General features: G+C 41.3%; 1 protein-coding gene across 2 annotated transcripts in view; it reads left to right on the top strand.

Moving 5' to 3' along the window:
- Positions 1–22,212, top strand: part of SEC62 (SEC62 preprotein translocation factor) — a 38,925-nt gene that overhangs the window by 3,663 nt on the left and 13,050 nt on the right. The window contains exons 2-4 of one of the 2 annotated variants that reach the window (XM_048865359.2): positions 9,434–9,542; positions 15,665–15,770; positions 21,150–21,360. In XM_048865359.2, the coding sequence (XP_048721316.1) occupies positions 9,434–9,542; positions 15,665–15,770; positions 21,150–21,360 (426 nt within the window). Of the gene's footprint in view, positions 1–9,433; positions 9,543–15,664; positions 15,771–16,920; positions 20,007–21,149; positions 21,361–22,212 lie in introns of those variants that run through there. The other variant, XM_075132120.1, reaches the window with a different exon arrangement.

The raw sequence follows: 22,212 nt of genomic DNA, 5'->3' as shown, positions 1-22,212 counted from the left end.
TGAATCCATGAAGCAATGTAGGCTCCTAACTTCTATTGTAATCGGTGGAAGTTAGGAGCCTTAATATAAGTTAGGAGTCTACGTTGCTTTGTGGACTCCACCCTAACTGTTGATTATAGGCTGGTGTTTAAACTTCCAATCATTTGCCATCACTAAAAGTTTGCAGATGACACACACATTGGGGGAACGGTAAATATTGAGGACAGGTCACTAAAACACAGCAACCTGGATTGCTTGTTAAACTGGGCACAAACAAACAATATGCATTTTAGTATGGCTAACGTAAATGTATTCATCTAGGAACAAAGAATGCAGGCCATACTCACAAGATAGGGGAACTCTATCCTGGAAAGCAGTGACTGAAAAAGATTTGGTATCGTGGTGGATTATCAGCTGAATATGATTTCCTAGTGTGATGCTGTGGCCAAAAGGACTAATACAATCCTTGGATGCATAAACAGGGGAATCTCGAGTAAAAGTAAAGAGGTTATTTTACCGTTGTATCTGGTACTGGTGCAACTGCTCCTGGAATACTGTGTCCAATTCTGGTGTCCACAATTCTAAAAGGATGTTGAAAAATTGAAGAAGGTTCAGAGAAGAACCATGAGAATGATTAAAGGATTAGCAAACCTGCCTCATATTGGTAGACTCCAGGAGCTCAATTTATTTAACTTAACAAAAAGAGATGGTAAAGGGGTGATTTGATTTCAGTCCACAAGTATCTACATGGGGAATACATATTTTTATAGTGGGCTTGTCCATCTAGCAGAGAGGTATAACACAATCCAATGGCTGGAAGTTGAAACTAGACAAATTCACGCTGGAAATAAGGTGTAAATTTTTAACAATGAGAATTATTAACCACTGGTACAATTGATCAATATTCATGGTGGATTCTCAATCACTAGTAATTTTTAAATCAAGATTGGATGTTTTTCTAAACGATACGCTCTAGGAATTATTTTGGGGAAATTGTGTGTCCTGTGCTATACAGGAGGTCAGACTAGATTACTACAGTTGTCGTTCTGGCCTTGGAATCTATGAATCTAGACATAAAACAATGAAGGAGGTTAGCCTCTTGACTTAGGCAAAATAAGAAAAAAACCAAGTTTCTCATATCCCACCAGGATTTATTTCCTTTCCATAGTTATGTAGTCTCTCATTTTCCCCATATCTAAGTTGTGTTGTTTCTCTCCATCTAGAAATCCCACCTTCATCTCTTCCTTTTTACTCTGTTTCCACTCAGTGGTGTTTCCCTGCCACACAGCTCTCTTCTATGTAGTGTCCTGGCAGCAAGGTGAAATTTACTAAAATTTTGGTCTTTGAAGGATCAATAAAAAGGATTTTGGAGGTAAAGATTCTAGTAAATCTTACTTGGGTGGCAGTTTAACTGAGGTAATAGGAAGAGCACTATATTAAACAAAATGTTGAAAAGAGAAAATCCTGAGGGAATCAGATTGCTAAAAATGGTGTGATACTTAGTGATATTGAGGTTTCTGAAGACCCAAGACTTTAATTTCTCGAGAAAGCTGTGTGTGTGTGTGTATGTGTATGTATATATATATATATATAATAATAGGATGTATTTAAAAAAAATTTTCCTTTACAGTCTGCAGATTAACATCTGTTTAAGAAAGTCTAAATACATATGTTCAAAAAAGGTATGGGGGGGGAGTTATTGTGTTTTTCTGTTACCCAAGAAACCTGATCCAAGGTGTTCTTTCATCTCGTTAACAAAACAAACATGTTTTATAACCTACAATGAAAGTATTCACTTAAACACAAAGTTGTCTTAGTCCAGTTCATTTGGACAGGTGTTCAGTTGAACATCACAGCTGGAACTGCACTGGCCAAATTCTAAAGTGGATAATTATATCGTGCCTACCTAAAATTGTGCCTATACTTATTAAATGCCTCTCATCTTAGTGTCACTGTATTTCACAAATATTAGTAAATATGACCACTATTACATAGATGGAGAAACTGGGGCAAAGATTGTGATTGGTCAATGCCTCAGTCCAAGTTGGTGGCAGACTTGGGAATAGAAATCCAGATTTCTTGATTTTTCAGTCAGTTTCTCTAACTGCTATACACAGGCTTTTGGGATTCAACTAGATGAAAGATGTGCTGGTCATTATTTTTATGAAGCCGTTAACTTCATAATCCTACAGTTGGTTCTTCCACATTTGGGTTAGAATCTGTGGGTAGGACATTGTACAACAGCTTGCACCACTGTTTCTGTGGTTTACCCTTTCAGTGGATGAATAAAGGACTGGTTTTCAGAAGTGACAATAGAACACTTTTCACTAAAACTAAACCAACTTTCCCATTTGTTAGGGCTCTTTTCAGTTAGTTTCAGGGTGATTTTTTAAAAAAGGTCAGATGCTGGCTGGAGAGACAGGGAGGGAGAATGGCAAAAGGTAGAGAGGAGTGTACGCACAAGAGATGTCAGATAGTGGAGGAGGAAGAAAAGAAGAACAAGAAAAACAGGAGAAGTAGCAAAACAGGATATGAAGACAAAGATAATTTATTCCATGATAACCGCACTTACTGTCAGTCAGACAAGTAGTATGCTCTTCAAAAACACCAAGTCAGGTGTGGGGAAGGGGCCAAATCACCTGGCATAAGGCTAGGAGAAAAAATTAGGCATGACCTTTGCTTTTAAAATGTTGTCCCCTCCTCCTATTTTGTCATTAATTATTAATTTTGAAATATGATACTTTTAGTTGTTGCACAACAAAATTAAAGCTATGACTGAATATAATAAAGGAAAAAATAGATGATTCTTTTTTAGTGAGAGATATTTATATGGGACACAATGTCAATGAGCAATAGTAGAGAGAGAAGATGGGTGAGGTAATATCTTCAGTTGGACCAATAACAGATATTACCTCACCCACCTTGTCTCTCTATTTACCTGGGACCAATACGGCTACAAGAACACTGCAATGAGCAATATTGTTCATCCTTTTTTCTTAAAGGATGCATTTCTTATGGTTAAAATATAGTACCCAGGTAGTCTGGAGATCTTGCTTCTAGGCCTGGTTCTGCAACAGGCTTCCTTTGAGGGACCTCGGGTAACTCACATATCAGTCACTTAGTCTAGAGCAGGGGTCGTCAATCTATTGTACACGTGCCAAAGATGGCATGTGAGCCGGTTTTTAATGGTACGCTGCTATCTGCCGGGGACAGCAGTATGCAATTAAAAATCCTGCCCGGCCTGGCCTACTCTTCTCCGCCCACTGCTCTCTCCTTGCAGGGCAGGCAAGCTTGCCCCTCCCTGTGGCCGATCAGCTGACAGCCCTTGTTATGGAAGGGGAGAGGGAAAAGCAGAGCCGCAGCAAGCTCTCTGCTCCGGTGATGTTGGGGAAGGGCGTGGAATCGACATATCGCCTCCTGCCGTGAGCCGCTCAGGGCAGGGGGCTGGGAGAACCCCCACGACCCCAGCCCTCTGCCCTGACCCATGAACCCTCCTCACACATACCCAGCCCTCTGCCCTCAGCCCTGCAACCCCCACACACCCCAGCCTCATGCCCTGACCCCTGCACCCCCCCACACCCCGTGCCCTGACTCTTGCACATCCACACCCACATTCCCACCTGCACCCCTTGCACCAAATGGAAGCTGCCCAGGTAAGCGCTCCACACCCAAACCTCCTGCCCCAACCCTGAGCCCCCTCCCTCATTCTAGCTCCTGGCCAGACCGTGCACCCAGCCTGCTCCTTCACCCCCAGCCCTGTTCTCAGTGCACTCCCACCTTCATCTCAGAGAGAGGAAGAGAATGGGCCAGAACCAGGGAGAAAGTAGGTACTTACTCTGTATGGACAGGGCCGGGACCCCAGATGAGCAGCGGGCTGAGGGGGGCCGGCAGCCAGGACCCTGGCTGGAAGGAGCCAGCGGACGGAACCCCAGACCGGCAGCGGGCTGAGCCACTCAGCCCACTGCTGGTCTGGGGTCCTGGCCACCAGCCCCGCTCAGCCCACTGCCAGTCTGGGGTTCTGGCTGCTGCGCTTGCCAGTCGGAGTCCTGGCTGCAGGCCCCGCTCAGCCTGCTGCCGGCCTAGGTGAACGGAACCCCGGGCCGGCAGCGGGCTGAGTGGTATAAAATCAACATTTTAATTTAGTTTTAAATGAAGCTTCTTAAACATTTTGAAAACCTTGTTTACATACAACAATAGTTTAGTTATATTATATATAGACTTATAGAGAGAGACCTTCTAAAAAATGATAAAATATGGTATTGGTATGTGAAACCTTAAATTAAAGTGAATAAATGAAGACTTGGCACACCACTTCTAAAAGGTTGCCGACCCCTGGTCTAGAGTTAGTCTTAGTCTTAGCTTATCACTTAGGGCTAGATTTTCAGGGATATTTAGGTGCTTAAAGGTGGAGAGAGGCAGTTTTGTAAATCCCACTAAATACCTGAAGATGTAAGATAGACACCTAAATAATTCTGAAAATCTGACCCCTAGCCTTTGTACCTGAGTTTCCAATACTGACCTGCCTGATAGTTCTAAACTCTAATTAGATGCCTGTAAAGTGCTTTGAGATCCTTGGATGAGAGGTGTTTTAAAATAGCAAAGGTTTTTTTTTTTGTTTTTTTTTTCAGTGATATTTTTACCTTGACACATTTCTTAAATAAATGCTGAAAATGTTACACAAACCAACAAAGGCAAACAGAAAATAAATGTTCTTTCTCTAGGATACAGTGTAAGCTTTAATTTTTAATTTTGTTATTGTCTCCCATCTTTCATATGATTTAGTCAAGATAATTGAGTTTCACAAGCTTAGACATGTTGTGTGATTGAATTTTGTATAAAAATGTGTCCTGAATGAGTACATAATTTTTTGAAAGTGAAATTAGCTAGTTAATTTTTATTTATTTATATTTAACTCATAAGTGAAGTCTGTCCCAGATTCTAGCACCATTGTCATCCATTAAAAACACTCTGATCAAATACAATCCTTTTCAGACTAAACAGGAACACATTCTTTTCTCCACTAATGTCTCCCACCAGAAAGCAAAACATCTGGACAGGCAAGTGAGTGAAAACTGCAGTTTACCATAAACTCAACAACTCACAACTGTAACCTGAGCCTGTACATCAGAGGTGGGCAAACATCCGGCCCGAGGGACCCTCCTGCCCGGCCCCTGAGCTCCTGGCCCGGGAGGCTAGCCCCTGGCCCCTCCCCTGCTGTTCCCCCTCCCCCACAGCCTCAGCTCACTCTGCCGCCGGCAGCACAGCTGCAGAGCCATGGCCTGACCCTGTGCTCTGCTGCACGGTGGCGTGGCTAGCTCCAGCTGGGCGGCATGGCTGCCTGTCCTGGTGTTCTGGGTGGTGCAGCTATAGCGCCGCCAGCCACCAGTGCTCCAGGCAGCGTGGTAAGGGGGAGGGAACAAGGGGTGGGGGGAGTTGGATAGAGGGCAGGGGAGTTCGGGGTGGTGGTCAGGGGGCAGGGGTGTGGATGGGGTTGGGGCAGTCACAGGGCAGGGAACAGGGGGCATTGAATGGGTGCAGGGATCCCCGGGGGGCAGTCAGGAATGAGAGGAGGGGTTGGATGTGGCAGCGAGGGGCAGTCAGGTCTGGGGCTGGTCAGGGGACGGAGTGGGGGGGAGGGGAGTGGATGAGGCAGGACTTCTGGGTGGGGGGGCTCATCAGGGGGTGAGAACCAGCCCTTCGGACAATTTTGGAAACCCGATGTGGTTTCCAAAAAGTTTGCCCGCCCCTGCTGTACATGCTTACTTACTTTTATAAAATATCCATTACCGTAACTCCTATTAGGAGACCCATCTTGCAATGATTAATAGCTTATCTAAATAAATTTCTTTCAAATTCTTTCAAAATAGTACAGATCCTTAGCCCAAACTAAGTCCTATTTGTGCCACTATACTGAAGGATGCTGTGAAGGTGTAGTTGGGGAATACCCTGGTGACCCAGAACTGGTATAATAGAATGCTTGGAGGACTTTTGGGGGATAGCATGATGCTGTACTCAGGGGTTGTTCTGTTGACATAGGATCACCAGAGGACTGTGGCTGCTTTAATTTATGCCCCCCAAAGTGGGAGGAGGTGTTGGAAAGATAGTATAATGACACCTCTGCCTCCTCCCTAGTATACACTGAATAGAGCTCTGGTGTGCCTTAGGATCCATCCCAATGTTTTGAGTGTAAAAACAGCATTTAACTAAAATAATTTTAACACAGTTGCAGTACTGTAATAATAAGAGAGGAGATGTTAGAACAAGGGACTGAGAGTCAGGCTCTATATCTGACTTCCCAGCTCCATCACTTGCTGTGTAACCTTGGATCAGTCACACAGGGCCTGTTTTTTCAGACTTACTGAACATCCACAAATCCCACTACAGTTAGTGGGACCTTTGAATGTCAAGCAGCTCTGAAAATGAAGCTTGTAAATTCTCTCATTTCCTCATTTGAAAATTGAGTAAAATATTTACTCCACTTCATAGATGTTTTGAAATCCTGAAAAGGTGCTATAGAAGTACAAAGTATTATTACTAAATATTCATATGGATAAATTCAAAGATTATTTAGAAGTGTGATCACTTCTTTAGTGTTAGAAGGGCACCAAGATTCTTAATATTTTGTCTTCACATTAAATATCTTGTTAATGACAGTCCTCATTAGTTCTATTATGTTTTTCCAGAAACTTTGTTTATATTGTGACAGGGAAACATCCTATTTTAGGTCATGTCAATCATCTCACAAATGAGAAGAGCCCCAGTGAACAAGTCACACCTACGTGGGAACAAAAGAGAGAGAAGCTTAAGACCAGTTTAGCATGCACAGGTTTTAAAAACTTCAGAAGTTTTCAATTTGTCAAATATCTATAGCTCCGTTCTGTTTGGGTCCATGCAGAGCCATCATTAGCATCAATGGAAATTACAAATGCATGTTGAGGGGAGATTAGAGTACATAGGGTTAACGGTTTCATCTGGATCTTCACCAGGCCTCCATTTGCAGGAATAGTTTTGAACCTGCAATCATTTGAGGAAATAATTTAGGCTATTTGTGCTTGCAAATTACATAAGTAATCTGTTATTTAGGCATTTAGATGACATAAAATGTGCCTACAAGAAAAGGAATGTGCATAAATGGAAATTAGGGCTGAAATTCTGGCCCTGCTCAAGTTAATGGGAGTTGAAATATTTGTTGTTTTGATATTCTTAGGTCTGAAATAGAGGTCTGTCAAATTGCATCTTTAAAAAGAGCAATATATTTAAGTTTCTGACACGTTCTGTGTTTTGGTGGGTTTTTTTTGTTTTGTTTTTTAAATATATGCCCGTGTACACTTGGTGTCTGTCACTTCAGCTTTTTTCATTCAGAGGTCTGTTTTAACATTGCAGTACAAATCTGGAACTACAAGCAATGGGATGAAACTGAGAGGGAAATATGTAGGCTAATTATCAGGAAAAACTTTCGAAGAGTAAGAGCTATTTAACTCTGGAATGGCCTCCCAAGGGAGAGCCCTATTGCTTAGAACACTGAAAACTAGACTGGACAGAACATTAGAAAATGCACTGTAGGTAGGGAACAATCCTGAACTGGCCGGATAACAGGCAGGGGAAAAACATAAGCAAGACGAGCAGTAAAATTAAGCATTGATGGTAAATGTGAATGATGATGATTTTTCCAAGAGAGCATTTCCATACTCTGCATTGTGAAATAAGGACATTTGTCCTGTAGGGAGCTATTGTACTAAATATAAGTTATTTGATAGGGTGGAAACTCACAAATATTACAAAAACTTTAAGTGAAAATTAACCCATTGTATTTATTCCTCCGTATTTATAACATCAGTATGCATGTCAAAGTATCAACACAATAGAGCGAGTCAGTTCATATCAATTATAGTTGCATTAGTTATGTGTGGTGTTTGGGTATATCTATTTGTGTAGATTTTTTGTTTATGCATTGCTATGGGATAGATTTACAAAGATTTCAAGTGAAGATTCAGAAATCAAGTATGAGCATGGAGAAATGCTTCATTTTGCCTATATAAGGGCTAATGTACAATCATCCACTGTAATACAGTACAGGCATGTGCGTTCAACCTTACGTGTGTTGTATATATATGTGTGTACAAGATACATGCTCCAAAGGATTTAGTCTGGAAGATACTGGCATTCTGAGAATTACCCAGTACGTTCTGTCATTTGGTAAAGTGTGTGTCATATGTTAAGTGTAATTTCCTTTTCAAGTTGTCCATTCAGATAGGAAAGGCAACAGCGTGCTCAGGTGGGATGACCACTCATCAACCAATTTATTTTACAAGCTCTTCCTGTTTGTGTACAAATTGTTTAATTTTGGTAATACCCTCTCACTCTGTCTAAAACTTTTCAGTTTGGTTTTAAAAAAATACTTGATCTTTGCATTTCCATTTAAAGTGTTTATTGCAGAATTAAAATGTATTGCTATAAGTGCAAGACCAGAAGTGGTTCATGACAGGCATGTTATGGATTAAAAATAACTAATACATCTATAGAGCATTCATATTCCATACTGCCATGTAAGTGACCCAGCCTGTTCTAGTGCCGTGCTCTGCAGTCCTGCAAAGCAAGCACAGGCACAGAGATACTTTCAGTTTCATGACATAGCATTATTCTGCAGTGACTGATCTCTGAGTGTTATTTGGGTTGCAGATACACTCTAATATATCACTTTACATTCTTACAAATATGTTAATATTCACACATGCAAAACAGCTAATCCTTCTCCTCAAATGCCCATTTTTGTGAGGATAACTGAGGTTTCTACATCTTAGCCCAGCACATTTTTGTCTTGTTACTTCCTTTCTCCAAACTGGTAGCATCTCTTCAATTGTCTCAATTTCTGCTTGTAAAGTCATTCTTAAGTCATGTGGTATCACCTACAGCTACCAGTCATAAGATTCTGTAAGTGCCTCCCTACCTTTAAAGACTTCATCAGTTTCTACTCCTTTTCCACATTAGGTTCAAGCTTCTCATTGCATTAAAGGTTTTGTGCCACTCAGCTCTGCCAACATGTCTGCACATTTATCATCTGACAGTCTCTGACTCCTGGGTTCTCCATTTTATCTCTTTCCACTCTCAACTTTATAATTTCTTTCATGCGGTCCTATATGCTTAGAACAGCATCCCACCTTCCATGTGCCAAGCGCCTTCCTTCTCCTTCTCAGTTCCTCCTTTAACTCACTCTTGCAAAGCCTTCAAGCTTTGATCTCATGACGTGGTCTTCAAACTATCTCAGAACTGAACTTTTGGCTCAGTTTGTCTTATGCAGACTGAAAGCTCTTTGGAGCAAGGACCATGCTGTTCATTATTTATATATTGCCAAAAAAAACACTTGGTGCTTTTTAAAATAATTGAGATTTAAGTTAAAATGAAACTCTCTTGGCTGTGTTTAAACCAGTATTAATTTTATATTTTTATATTATAGGAAGTTGGTGAGCCGTTCAAAGAGGAGAAAGCTGTAGCCAAATACCTACGTTTCAACTGTCCTACAAAATCTACCAACATGATGGGCCACAGAGTTGATTATTTTATTGGTAAGATTATCTGTAACCAAATAATGATACTGCATATTTACTAATATTGTACTTTTTTTTTAAATTTAGGTTACTAGTATTTTTAATTAGTAAGCTGTGTAAGGTTTATAGCCCAGGAAAATTAACAAGGCACTTACTAGTCAGAAGATTACATTTACCAACCTGAAGCAGATGCAGAAGACACAGTCAGGAAAGCAGAAGTGAGGTCCAGAGTAAGACACCCTGGTGAAAAGCCTGGTCTGTCTTCCACCCCTATCTGCTGGTAAGGGAGGAGGATTGAGATTTCTAACAGGCAGTTGTCCCTGCACCCTGCTTGGGGGCTCTAATGTTCACGTTGGTCACTGAGTAGTAGGTGTCTGATAAATCTGACACCAGATCCCACCTCTAGCTGCTGAAAGGGAGCAGTAGCTTTCTGTCTCTTCCCCATCCTCTTGAGTATCCTGGTTGCTGTGAAAGGGACAGACTCTGCTACTTTACTTCCCCAGAGCCTTCAAGCTGCTGGGGGGAAAGTGGCAGCAAATTTCCACTACACAACCCCTCTCTTCGTCTCCAGTTTTTGGGTCTTTTTTCTCTGTGAATAAAGCCAGAGCTTTGTCAAACAGCAATAGCAGCATTAAATTAATATGATTAAAATTAATATGACCCCTTGAGGGGTCTGAATGGAAGCAGGAAACTAACCTGAATCTTGTTAATTTAATTGTCTTGCTGCCTCTCTGAGCTATGAGAAGTAGCAGAGGTACTATTTGCAGACTTTGCAAGACAATACTACATTGGCTATTCTGTTCTCATCCAGAAACTTATTTGTAATGATAAGGGGTATAAATTATCTTTTTATATGAAATTGATGGCATAGTCTCTCATAATCACTAGGGAAAGCTTCCCATATGCCATGGCCAGTGATTTTTTTTCAAACTCTCTATTTTTAGTTCACTTTTCATTATGAAGTAATGTTACAAAAATTGTGAGGGGTGGCATTAGGACTATGAGACAAGTCGTCCTACTTCTACTTATAACTTCTTACAGACTCCTTTCTGTAGCCTTGGTCGAGCTTCTGAACCTTCCTGCCCTAGTTTCTCCATCTGTAAAATGGAAATGAAGGTAATTACATACCTCAGATGGGTGTAGTGAGGTTCAATTAATCTTCATAGTGTTTTTCAAATATAAAGGGCTATGTAAGAGCTATATACTTGTATTATAACTTTCTTGGTAGTTTGAATGGTTATATTTTTCAATCACTTATTTTCCTTGTAACTTTTGGAGATGACATTGTATTACTGGTAAAATTTTATACAAAAATGGCAGTAATATAACAAATTCCACTCTCATCAAATGAAGGCATTTCTTGCTTGAGTGTTCAGTAAGTCATGCTGGTGTTTAAAATGTTAATCATTTGTTTTATTTTTTGAAGGGCATCCATCACCTCCTTTCTCCACCCCTCTCCCATCCCACCCTTAAAAGCCCCAAGTTAAGGTGACTGTCCTGGCTGAAGGGGTTAAGGATACTACTTTCACTTGTACCCATCCCCTACTGGCTTAGGAGTAAGGCATGTGTGGTGTGGTATCAGGATTACTCCACCTGTATTTGGTATAATGGTGCTGTAATACTATAGTAGTTCAAAGTCTCAGTTTTGCCTGGTTAGAAAAAAAAAGTGCTCTATTGTGTATCCCTCAGTGTTGCAGGGAAACCTCAACATGGGCACCCCCCTGGTGCCGACATTAGTAGCACAGGCATAGCCCACCTCAGTTTCCATTTCAGCTGCCTATGCAAATGAATATTGTCTCTCTCAGCAGCAAATTCAAACCCTTTTATTCATATAAAGTGCCACAATCTTCAGATCCTTCATGGTAACAACAGTTTCTCCCAAAACAGAACACAGCATTCTTCCAGGTTACAACATAGAACTCTTCAATCCCGTTCAGAGGTCACCATTCTCTGGTTGCCCACCTGAGAGTTGTTAACCCTTCAACCCCAGTTTCTTTATCCCTGTTCTAGAATCCTCACTCTCCAGGGCATTCACCTGAGAGTTCCAAGACCAGTTTCTTTCTCACAAGTCGTCTTGTATAGCCCCACATTAGATCCCTGCAGCATTCCACTCCCCAGACCTCCTTACCTATGAGTTTTACCTCTGGTCCTGGGGATTTTCTTCTCCTTGCATCTAGGTCTGGCTTACACTGATCAGACTGGTTCTTTCCCTTGTTCCTAAGGCCTCTGCACAAGCTTTCCTGCAACTCATAAAAGGTTCCCCAGCGCTAGTCAGTCCTCCCAACAGCTTTCCTCAGAACTTGTCTCCAGCAGCTCACAGTTACTGTTTTCCTAGAGTTCTTTCCCTCTAGCCACTCTTTGCTACTCTTCTGTTTCTCCTCTGGGCTCAGGCTGCTCATGCCTCTTCCTGACTCTGACATGCTCATACTCTCTCTTTGTCTCAGTCTCCTCCTTGTGATATGGCCTTGCTCTGAAGCCCAATTGGGAGGCACCTGACCAGTCACAGGTGCAGTGGGCCCCCCTCTGTCTTAAAGGGGCAAGTTTCACTGTGACATCCAGAATACAGCCAAGATGATCAGTGTATTCCTAACTGTTTGTTTTTTTTTCTTCTTCTTTTGCTCAGGTTCTCCTTCTAAACCATTTGTCTTGTGTTGATTAGGAAATAATTTAATTCTTACTGTGGGATATAAAACAGAATTGTAAATAGGATGAAATTCAAAAAGGACAAATGCAAAGTACTCCATTTAGGAAGGAACAATCACTTGCGCACACACACAATGGGAAATGACTGCCTAGGAAGGAGTACTGTGAAAAAAGGATCTGGGGATCATAGTGGACCATAAATTAAGTGAGTCAACAGTGTAACCTTGTTGCAAAAAAAGTGAACATCATTCTGGGATGTATTAGCAGGAGAGTTGTAAGCAAGACACGAGAAGTAATTCTTCCGCTCTACTCTGCACTGATTAGCCTCAGCTGGAGTACAGTGTCCAGTTCTTGGCATCACATTTCAGGAAAGATGTGGACAAATTGGAGAAAGTCCAGAGAAGAGCAACAAAAATGATTAAAGGTCTAGAAAACATGACCTGTGAGGGAAGATAGAAAAAATTGGTTTTGTTTAGTCTGGAAAAGAGAAGACTGAGCTGGGACTTGATGATTTTCAAGTACATAAAAGGTTGTTACAAGGAGGAGGGAGAAAAATTTGTTCTTCTTAACCTCTGAGGATAGGACAAGAAGCAATGGGCTTAAATTTCAGCAAGGGAGGTTTAGATTAGACATTAGGAAAAAATTCCAAACTGTCATGATGGTTAAACAGTGGAATAAATTGCTTAGGAAGGTTGTGGAATCTCCACCTGTCATAAATATGAAGGGAAGTGTAAACACCTTTAAAATCCCTCCTGGCCAGAGGAAAAATCCTTTCACCTGTAAAAGGTTAAGAAGCTAGGATAACCTCGCTGGCACCTGACCAAAATGACCAATGAGGAGACAAGATACTTTCAAAAGCTGAGAGGAGGGAGAAAAACAAAGGGTCTGTGGCTGTGTGATGCTTTTGCCAGGGACAGAACAGGAATGGAGTCTTAGAATTTAGTAAGTAATCTAGCTAGATATGCGTTAGATTATGATTTCTTTAAATGGCTGAGAAATTAAGTTGTGCTGAATAGAATGGATATTCCTGTCTGTGTCTCTTTTTGTAATTTAAGGTTTTGCCTAGAGGGATTCTCTGTTTTTGAATCTAATTACCCTGTAAGGTATTTACCATCCTGATTTTACAGAGGTGATTCTTTTTTACTTTTTACTTCTTCTATTAAAATCCTTTTCAGAAACTGAATGCTTTTTCATTGTTCTTAAGATCCAAGGGTTTGGGTCTGTGGTCACCAATGCAAATTGGTGAGGATTTTTACCAAACCTTCCCCAGGAAGTGGGGTTCAAGGGTTGGGAGGATTTTGGGAGGAAAGATGTTTCCAAACAACGCTTTCCTAATAAATAAACCCAGATAAACGTTGGGTGGTGGCAGTGGAAATCCAAGGGCAAAAGGTAAAATAGTTTGTACCTTGGAGAAGTTTTAACCTAAGCTGGTAAAAGTAAGCTTAGGAGGTTTTCATGCAGGTCCCCACATCTGTACCCTAGGGTTCAGAGTGGGGAAGGAACCTTGACACTATCTTTGGAGATTAAGAGCAGGTTAGACAAACACCTGTCAGGGATGGTCTAGATAATACTTAGTCCTGCCATGAGTGCAAGGGACTGGACCAGATGACCTCTCGAGGTCCCTTCTAGTCCTATGATTCTATGATTGAAAGAATAGTTCAGCAATATATTTTGCCATGAAGCTGTTCTAGAGTTCCAAAATCCAGTTCAATCACATGGAACACAGTTAAGTCCTTACTCCAAATTCAAGTTTGTTGGAAGTGTTTTCATTAAGTTTACACTTTTCTGGTATGATGCTCTGGCATTGTACGGAGCATAGTTATGACATTGTTTTTTTAAAAAAAAACCCTCAGTAATACAGATTGTAAAACAAAAATGTGTAATATGCCTGACTAAAGAGTGAAAAAATCATAACTCTTTTCCTAACTATACACACAAACAGCTGCGTTTGTGTTTTAAATTCATACAACCTCGAAGTGGGAGATCACATGGTATAATGAATACCATTAATAGAATGCTTCAGTAATGATTGGCTGAAAGCAATATAATTGGAGTACAGACTGGCAGACTGTTTGTGCAATAGCTATTGTACAAAGTGTAAATATTAAAAAAGAGGGGGGAAAAGGATGTATCATCAGTTGTGCCAGAGCTCCAGTCCGTGCAGCTGAAGGGTTGGACAAAAATAGTTCTCCTGTAAATTACCTTCTCACTAAACACCTGACTGCAGCGGCCCCCACAGAGCCATTTTGTAGCCAAGGAGTACCAGAGCACAGCAGCACTCCAGCCAGGCCTTGTGTCCCGAAAATGCCCTCTATGATGAGACTGGGAAGCAATGCTGTGGGGCTGGCTACATTATCTTTCCACCACCTGAATATTCCACTATGCCAGAGAAATTCCCATATTCTGGTATCTGGTTAAGATGGCTCGAAGGCTGCATTGTACTACCAGGGCAAAGTAACTTTATTGGGGGCCAGGATCTGTCCTGGAGCCTTTAAACTTCTAAAGTAACTAATTGGATCTCTCAGAGTTCCGTTATGAGAGTTGAGGTTTGGTTTTGTTTGGTTGTTTTAAGCTTTAAAATCTTCATTATGATTTCAGACACTCTTTCTGAGCCTGTGTGCACATGCTTACACCTTCGTACATGTTTGGACATTTGGTGTCTGCAAGCCAGTTTATACAGAAGGTGTGGGACAGCAATTTTGTGGGACAGGTTAATCAGAATTTTCCAGGATAAACAAATACCTCTACGCTTGTTCCTTTGATCTCATCTGCTCCATGATTAGTGTATTGCTGTTACTTTTAGAGCCTGGACATAACAATCCATTTCATATTTTGTGCCAGATTTTTGCTTTACATAGTTACATGGCTCCCTTTCATAGAATTTGGCCAAGAATATTTAAAAATTTAACTGTCACATTAAAAATAAAAAATCATGCCTTGAAATACATTTTTAAAATCTGACTTTTTTTAACTACTTACATGTTTTACTTCCTGTATTTCAGCTTGGCTAGTAAAAATGGACTAATCAGTTTAACTTTTTTGATTTTCATTCACTAGCAGCACAAACTACTGTAGAGGATAATCTTTTTTTTTTTTAAAGGTTTCTTTGGAATTTCTTAAACAGAAAATCCCCACACCTTAGTTTTGGAATTATAACAAAATTCTTATTTAGGATAGGATTTGCTCTTGCAATGTCCTGTTAAAATTGGTTTGTAATATAATATTGTAAAAAGTATGCATCTGAACCTGGATTCTTTATGTAGTCGAAGTTCCCATTTGTATCAGTGGGAGCTCTGTTGCAATAGTGTAGCCCATCTCTCTAAGAGTGGGGTGGGGGAGGGTTGTTTCATTATGCAGGTAGGATTTTTTTCCTGTATTTAGCAAAACTGAGAGAACTAATTACAGATTCTGTTTTTGTAGTATTTGGGTAGATCAGATATTGAAGTGAACTCTTTCTATATTTTATCACAGGTTTGTTTTTCCTTTTTTCCTTTCAGCCTCAAAAGCTGTGGACTGCCTTTTGGATTCTAAGTGGGCAAAAGCCAAGAAGGGAGAAGAAGCCTTATTTACAACTCGAGAGTCTATAGTTGACTATTGCAACAGGTATGGCCTTTTAGTCAAGATAAATAGTCTTAATAACAAGTACAATTTTCAAAAGCGTTAAAGTCCCATTTTCTGAAGGTCCTAAATCACTTGGGCCCTTTTGAAAATGGGACAGCTACTTTCAAAAATTGTTTTCACTATTTTTCTTAACCTTTTGTGTGTACCTTATAGTTACTTCAAAAGAGACTGCTGAAGCAATGTATGTTTATGATTAGAATGTTTGAAAAAATATTTGTGGTGTTGTATCAGTAACATAGAAATAATGTAGTTTAATAATTGTAATTATATCACTGTTAACAATTAGAAGAACTTATTGGGCCCGATCCTGTAATAACTGGTGGCTTTGCCATTGGAGCAGCACCCCTGGAGGAAAAAGGAGACAGTAAAATAATAGCTAAGTGAAAGTATCTTTCTCCCAATTTCACAAACATTGTAATGTTTATCTAGCAGAATAGCTGCTCTTTCAGATGAAGAAAGTATTTCTTCACACAACACACAGTCAATCTGTGGAACTCTTTGCCAGAGGATGTTGTGAAGGTCAAGACTATAACAGGGTTCAGAAAAGAACTAGATAAATTCATAGAGGATAGGTCTATTAATGGCTATTAACCAGGATGGGCAGGGATGGTATCCCTAGCCTCTGTTTGCCAAAAGGTGGGAATGGGCAACAGGATGGATCACTTGATGGTTACCTGTTCTGTTCATTCCCTCTGGGGCACCTGGCATTGGCCACGGTCAAAAGACAGGATACTGGGCTAGATGGACCTTTGGTCTGACCAATATGGTTGTTCTTATGTAAGAATTCTTGTGGGACTGCTGCTCTGAAGGCCTGGGCTCTATAACCGACAAATATCCAGCAGCAGTCGATCAAGAAACTGTCGGCTGCATTGGAGGGCAGCAAAGATAGATTTTAAGTTTCTACTTCATGACTTGTAGGAGCAAAATGAACTTTCCAGTAAAGACTGAAATTGGGAGAAGCTTTAAATGCCTTGTTGTTCTTCAAGTGATTGTCCACATGGATTCCACCTTATGCACACCGGATTGGATTTTTTTGGCCAGCAGTGCTTGTTGGGGGTGGGCCTGTGCTCTAGATGTCCTCCAGCCCCCACACTCAAGGGCATAAGGGCAGAGCGGGCCCAACAGTTCCTACTTATCAGTCACGGCCTTACTGGTGTAAGGTGTATGCAGCCGCATGCCTGGTGTATGCAGCCGTATGCCCTCAAACCAACGTCCTCTGCCCTCACTTCTAAAGTAAGATTGCCTTCCCCTAAGAGGGGGGAGGCTATAACAGGCAGGGGTAGAGGAACAGTTGATCCTGGCAACAATTTCCTCCTCCTCTGATATGGCAGCCAATCTCTCTACGTTGTCCAGCAGATGACTTTAAGGCATTCCAAAACTGAAGAAATGTATCGCCAAGACCCTTGACATCCCACGGAAATTAGTGCAAGAGAAATTGCAAAAGCTGCTAGACATTCTGCATCCTTCCATGTCTGGTAGACTCTATGCTTATTAACAATGGATTATTAGAACCTGCAGTGGACTAATGGCAGGCTCCAGCATCGATACCTGCCACTTCCAAAAACGTGGATAGACAGTATGAAGTTCCTAAGGGCTTCAAGTATTTTTATTTGCTTCTTAATAGGCATCAGGTTTAAAACAAATATAAGGAAGTTCTTCTTCACACAACACACTGTCAACCTGTGGAACTTGTTGCCATGGGACGTGGTGAAGGCTAAAAGTATAACTGGGTTCAAAATAGAATTAGATATGTTCATGGAGGAGGGGTCCATCAATGGCTTTTAGCCAAGATGGTCAGGGATGCAGCCCCATGCTCTGGGTGTCACTAAACCTCCAGCTGCCAGGCACTGGGACTGAATGACAGGAGACTGATCACTCAGAATTGTCCTGTTCTGTTCATTCCCTCTAAAACATCTGGCACTAGTCACTGCCAGAGACAGGTTATTGGGGTAGATGGACCATTGGTCTGACCCACTATGGCCATTCCTATAGTGCCAGATTCACTTGTCATAGTGGCTGTTACAGAACGATCCAAGCAGAAAGGGCCCCCAAAAACATCACCAAGAAAAAGGACCCTAAGAAACTAGATTTGTTCAGCAGAAAAGTTGTCTTCTCTGCCAATCTCCTAACTATGACTATTTGAACTGGGACAGATTCTCTCTGTTTATGGAAAGACTGCTGCAGGAGCATAAGGAAGAATTAAAATCCATCATGCGAGAGAGGCAGCTGATAGCTTTAACTTCCCTGTAGGCTGCTTTGGATGTATCAGATACGTCCGCCTGCACCATGGTCACATTGGTGGTGGTTCAGAATTGGGGAGGTCCAAAACACTCATCAAAAACTGATGAGGCCCTCCCCTTGTTAAAGGACTCCTGAGTCACTTTGCGTTCTCTGGGTTTGTACACCTCAGCCCCAAGAAGAAAGCAAACCAAACCTCAATATTCCTTCAGACATAGTCGCTCTGCTCCATACTGTTACAACTTTCTGAGGATATTGGAGCCAGTAAGGGAGAAGCAGAGCTTCCAGAATAGAGAACCCACTGCCTCTTCCTCTGCTACAATGCACTCAACGTCTTCCTCTCAACAGCAGTTTTCATGCCATAGTTGAGCCCTTTTGGCAACTGCCTGTCTTTTTTCAGGGAAGCCTGGGCTGGGATCATTGTGGACCAGTGGATGTGAGAGATTGCATGCAATACCTGTTGCTGACAGTTCCAGTTGCTTACTACCCTTCAGGTACCTTCCCCATTCCTCTTCTGAGACACTATCACAAGATACTGTTGAAGAAAGGTGGTTTCTCTCCTGCATCTCTGAGCAATGGAACGAGGTGCCCTTTGAGTTCGGGGTGGGAAAGGAGTTCTTATTCACACTATATTTTCATTCCAAAGAAGAAAGGAGGCTGGCATCCCATTCTGGACCTTTGATGTCTCATCAACTTCATCCACCATTTCAGGTTCAGGATGGTGACTCGAGCCTCCATTAGATCCTCAAGACTTTCATGGCTCTAACCTTTCAAGACACCTATTTTCAGATATCCATACATCTGGCTCATAGGAAATACCTCAGATTCCTAGTAGGAACATCTCATTACCAGTACAGTGTCTTGTCTTCTGGTCTTTCCACAGCACTAGTACTGTTCATCAAGGACTTGGCAGATGTAGCAGCTCACGTAAGGAGAGAAGGGATCCAGGTCTACCAATATCCCAGTGATGGGTCGATCCAGGAAAGATCACCGCAGCAAATGACCAACTTGATTAAAGTAGCCTTAAAGTTCTTTGCCACACTGACTCAAAGCAGAGAGTTCATAGAAGTCTTGTTAGATTTCAGGTCAGCAAGAGCCATCTTCTTCCACAAAAAAGATTTTACACTATTTTTGTCCTCAACTCTCATTTCAACGAATTGGACTGTTTACTAGACCTGAAACAACTTTTGGCCTCCTATTATTTCCATAAGGGTTTATCTAGCAATAATATCTGCACATCACCCTGCTATCCAGGACCAAACTGTATTTTTTCCATCCTAGAGTGGCTAGATTTCTTAAAGGCCCTATTCATTAGTTTTATTTTTTTACCCCCTCCAGTTCAGGAGTCACCAGCCTCTTGGGACCTCAATATAGTTTTAACGGGATTGATGGGTCTCCTTTTAGAGTCTTTAGGTGGTGTAGGGAACAGGTTGCTATCAGTGAAGTCTGCCTTTTTAGTTGCCATTACATCAGCTCAAAGGGTTGGGGATTCAGACCCTTATTGTGGGGACCCTTATTCTTTGGCAGAGGCTTCCAGAATGGATGCCTATCTTGGTAGGGCTGTCTTGCCATTTTTGTTTAAGTAGGATACCTACAAGCAAATGAATTGTTTGTTACTCACCAAGTGTAGAATCTGTGTGAACAATCACTGAAAGAAAGAGAGCTTACTTACTTTACAGTAACTGATTCTTTGAGATGTGTTGCCCAGGTGAATTCCACACCCTGCCCTACTTTCTTGCTATTAGAGTCCTATTCCTCTGGGATTCTGTTTTGGCGAAGGACCTGAAGGATGGTTGGGGTCGCTCCACCCTTATGCCTGAGGTGGGGGGTGGATGGGAAGCAAGGAGATCTAGGGCACAGGTGCGGCCCCAATGGACACTGCTGGCCAAAAGAATCCAATCTTACAGGCATGAGGAACGTGTGCACCAAGAGTGGAATCCATGTGGAAAACACATCCCAAAGAACTTCAGTTACTGTAAGGTAAGTAACTTTTTTCTTTTTCTTTTGAATAAAGAATTGAAGACCTGATTCTACTGCCATTTTGCATTAAATATTCCAACTGGCTTTAGTGGGAGTTTGTGTGTATAGGAACTGCAGGGTCAGGCTGAAAGCAATGCAGCTTAGGATCAGATTAGCAGAACTGGACTATTTTTCAAACATTCTTATTAAAATTATTCTGCCTTAAAAAGGAAAGCATGAAACCTTGCTTTTCTTTTTTTATCTGTTTAATTTTTGTTGTGCCTCCAGCTGTGTGTTTTATTTTAATATCATTCTGCATATAGTTTTTCCAATGAAGTAGTTCAGCTGATTTCTTTCCCTGTAAAATATTTAGGTAAATTTACCATAAATAGCTCTGACAAAGACACGTGATCTACAATAATAGATAAATGAAAGGACAAGAATCAGTTACTGGGTGAAGATGGCAATAATTCAAACTAACTAGACCACAATGTAAGAGCCAGATTCTCTGGTGTTTTAATCCCTGCCTCCTGCAGCCCCTACTCTTGTAGTGGCAGAGGCCATGACCACAGTATTCTATGCTGTGGCTATCTCAGTTGGCATATGCTTGATTTCTCAGATGTAAAAGTCTCCCCAACACTTTCCCCCTCACTTGGCACCAAGTTTATGCTTGGGACAGCACCAGAATGTGGTTGTCTAAGTGTGTTACCTTGGTTTCAGTAGTACATTTTGGGTCAACTTACAGCTCTGAACCACATAGCCTGGAAAGTTGTATGTCCACTTCTCATATCTCCTGCTGCTGTGGGAAATGTTGACATGTAACTAAAGAGAAATGTTGAAAGGAAGTGTAAGAAAAATTTAAATAATGGACCTGATTTTCCACTCTCTTGCTCCTGGTGTTGTCATCTACATCTCTGCAAAATGCAACCGAATCAGGAAGCTAGAGGTTTTACTTCCACTTTGCACAGGCTTACAAAGAAGGCACACAGGTGTGAGGCAGAGGAGAATCAGGCCCACTATGTTTATTAATAACCAGTCCTGCTTGGTGTGATATTGTCTTTGCATCATGCTGTCACAGATATCCAATAACATAACTGTGTTCTAAACATATAACCGCACCATTAACTCCGAATTGATTTCGTAATATAACCTTTTTATTGTAAGACTTCTAAAGAAACAGTTCTTTCACCGAGCATTGAAAGTGATGAAAATGAAGCCTGATAAGGACACAAAAAAAGAAAAAGAGAAAGGAAAGACTGAGAGTGGGAAAGAGGATGAGAAAAAGAGCAAGAAGGAAAGTGGCAAAGATGAAAAGACTAAGAAGGAGAAAGAGAAGGAAAAGAGAAAGGATGGTGAGAAAGAAGAGTGCAAGAAGGTAAGTGCAACCCAAAAAGAAAACTGTCAAACCTATTAGCAGATACTACTAACTACTGCGAAAAACCTAGTTTTTAAGAGGGTAAGGTGGTTCGACCCAAAATTTAACCTACCATCTCCTTGCTATTCTATTACTTACTTTAAATATCTGGATCTAAATTTTCCAAGGGAGCCCAACCTGGCCTCCAATTGTGACCTCATCATTTTATCGTAATGACAGAGAAGATGGAATTTACGCTAACAAACAAAACAATTTGTCTTTGGTTGAAACATGCAGTGATCCTTTGTACCAATTGTGATGGGATCCCTGGGGTACAACCTGGAACTGGGGTACCACTGTGCCCCCTTAACTCTCCAGCCTGGGCTAGCTCTCATATTGCTTTGCTAGTGATAAGCAGCAAACCCCTCCAGGCACTATCATCACTTAGCACAACAGCATGTGGAGCCCCACACCCAGCTAATTGCATGAATGCTCCCTGAGCCACTCATGAATCACACCGAGAAAGGCCCAGCAAGTCTCTTGCACCCCCAGAATATACCCTCTTGCCCAAGTCAGAAGCCTGACCAGTGTAAGTTTATTACCCAGTCCACTCCTCCCTCGATGTGGAGAGGACACACGCTAGCCTTTGTAAACTGAGCTGAGGTTTCTCAAGCACTTCAAGCAAAATACATTGTTTTAGGTAAAATGTAAAACAGCTTTATTAACTATAGAAAGATAAATATTAAGTGATAAGTGGTAGGCACAAAAGGTGAGAGATAGTTGTTATTATTATTTTTTGGTAAATGCATGGTCTAAATCTTAAATCTTAATAGACTAGGCAATATTTAGATTAAGCAGTTTTTCTGAACTCAC

Source organism: Caretta caretta, chromosome 9 (genome assembly GCF_965140235.1).
Source record: "Caretta caretta isolate rCarCar2 chromosome 9, rCarCar1.hap1, whole genome shotgun sequence".
Lineage (NCBI taxonomy): Eukaryota > Metazoa > Chordata > Testudines > Cheloniidae > Caretta > Caretta caretta.
The sequence above is the reverse complement of the archived record's forward strand: the minus strand, read 5'-3'. Positions and strand labels throughout refer to the sequence as shown.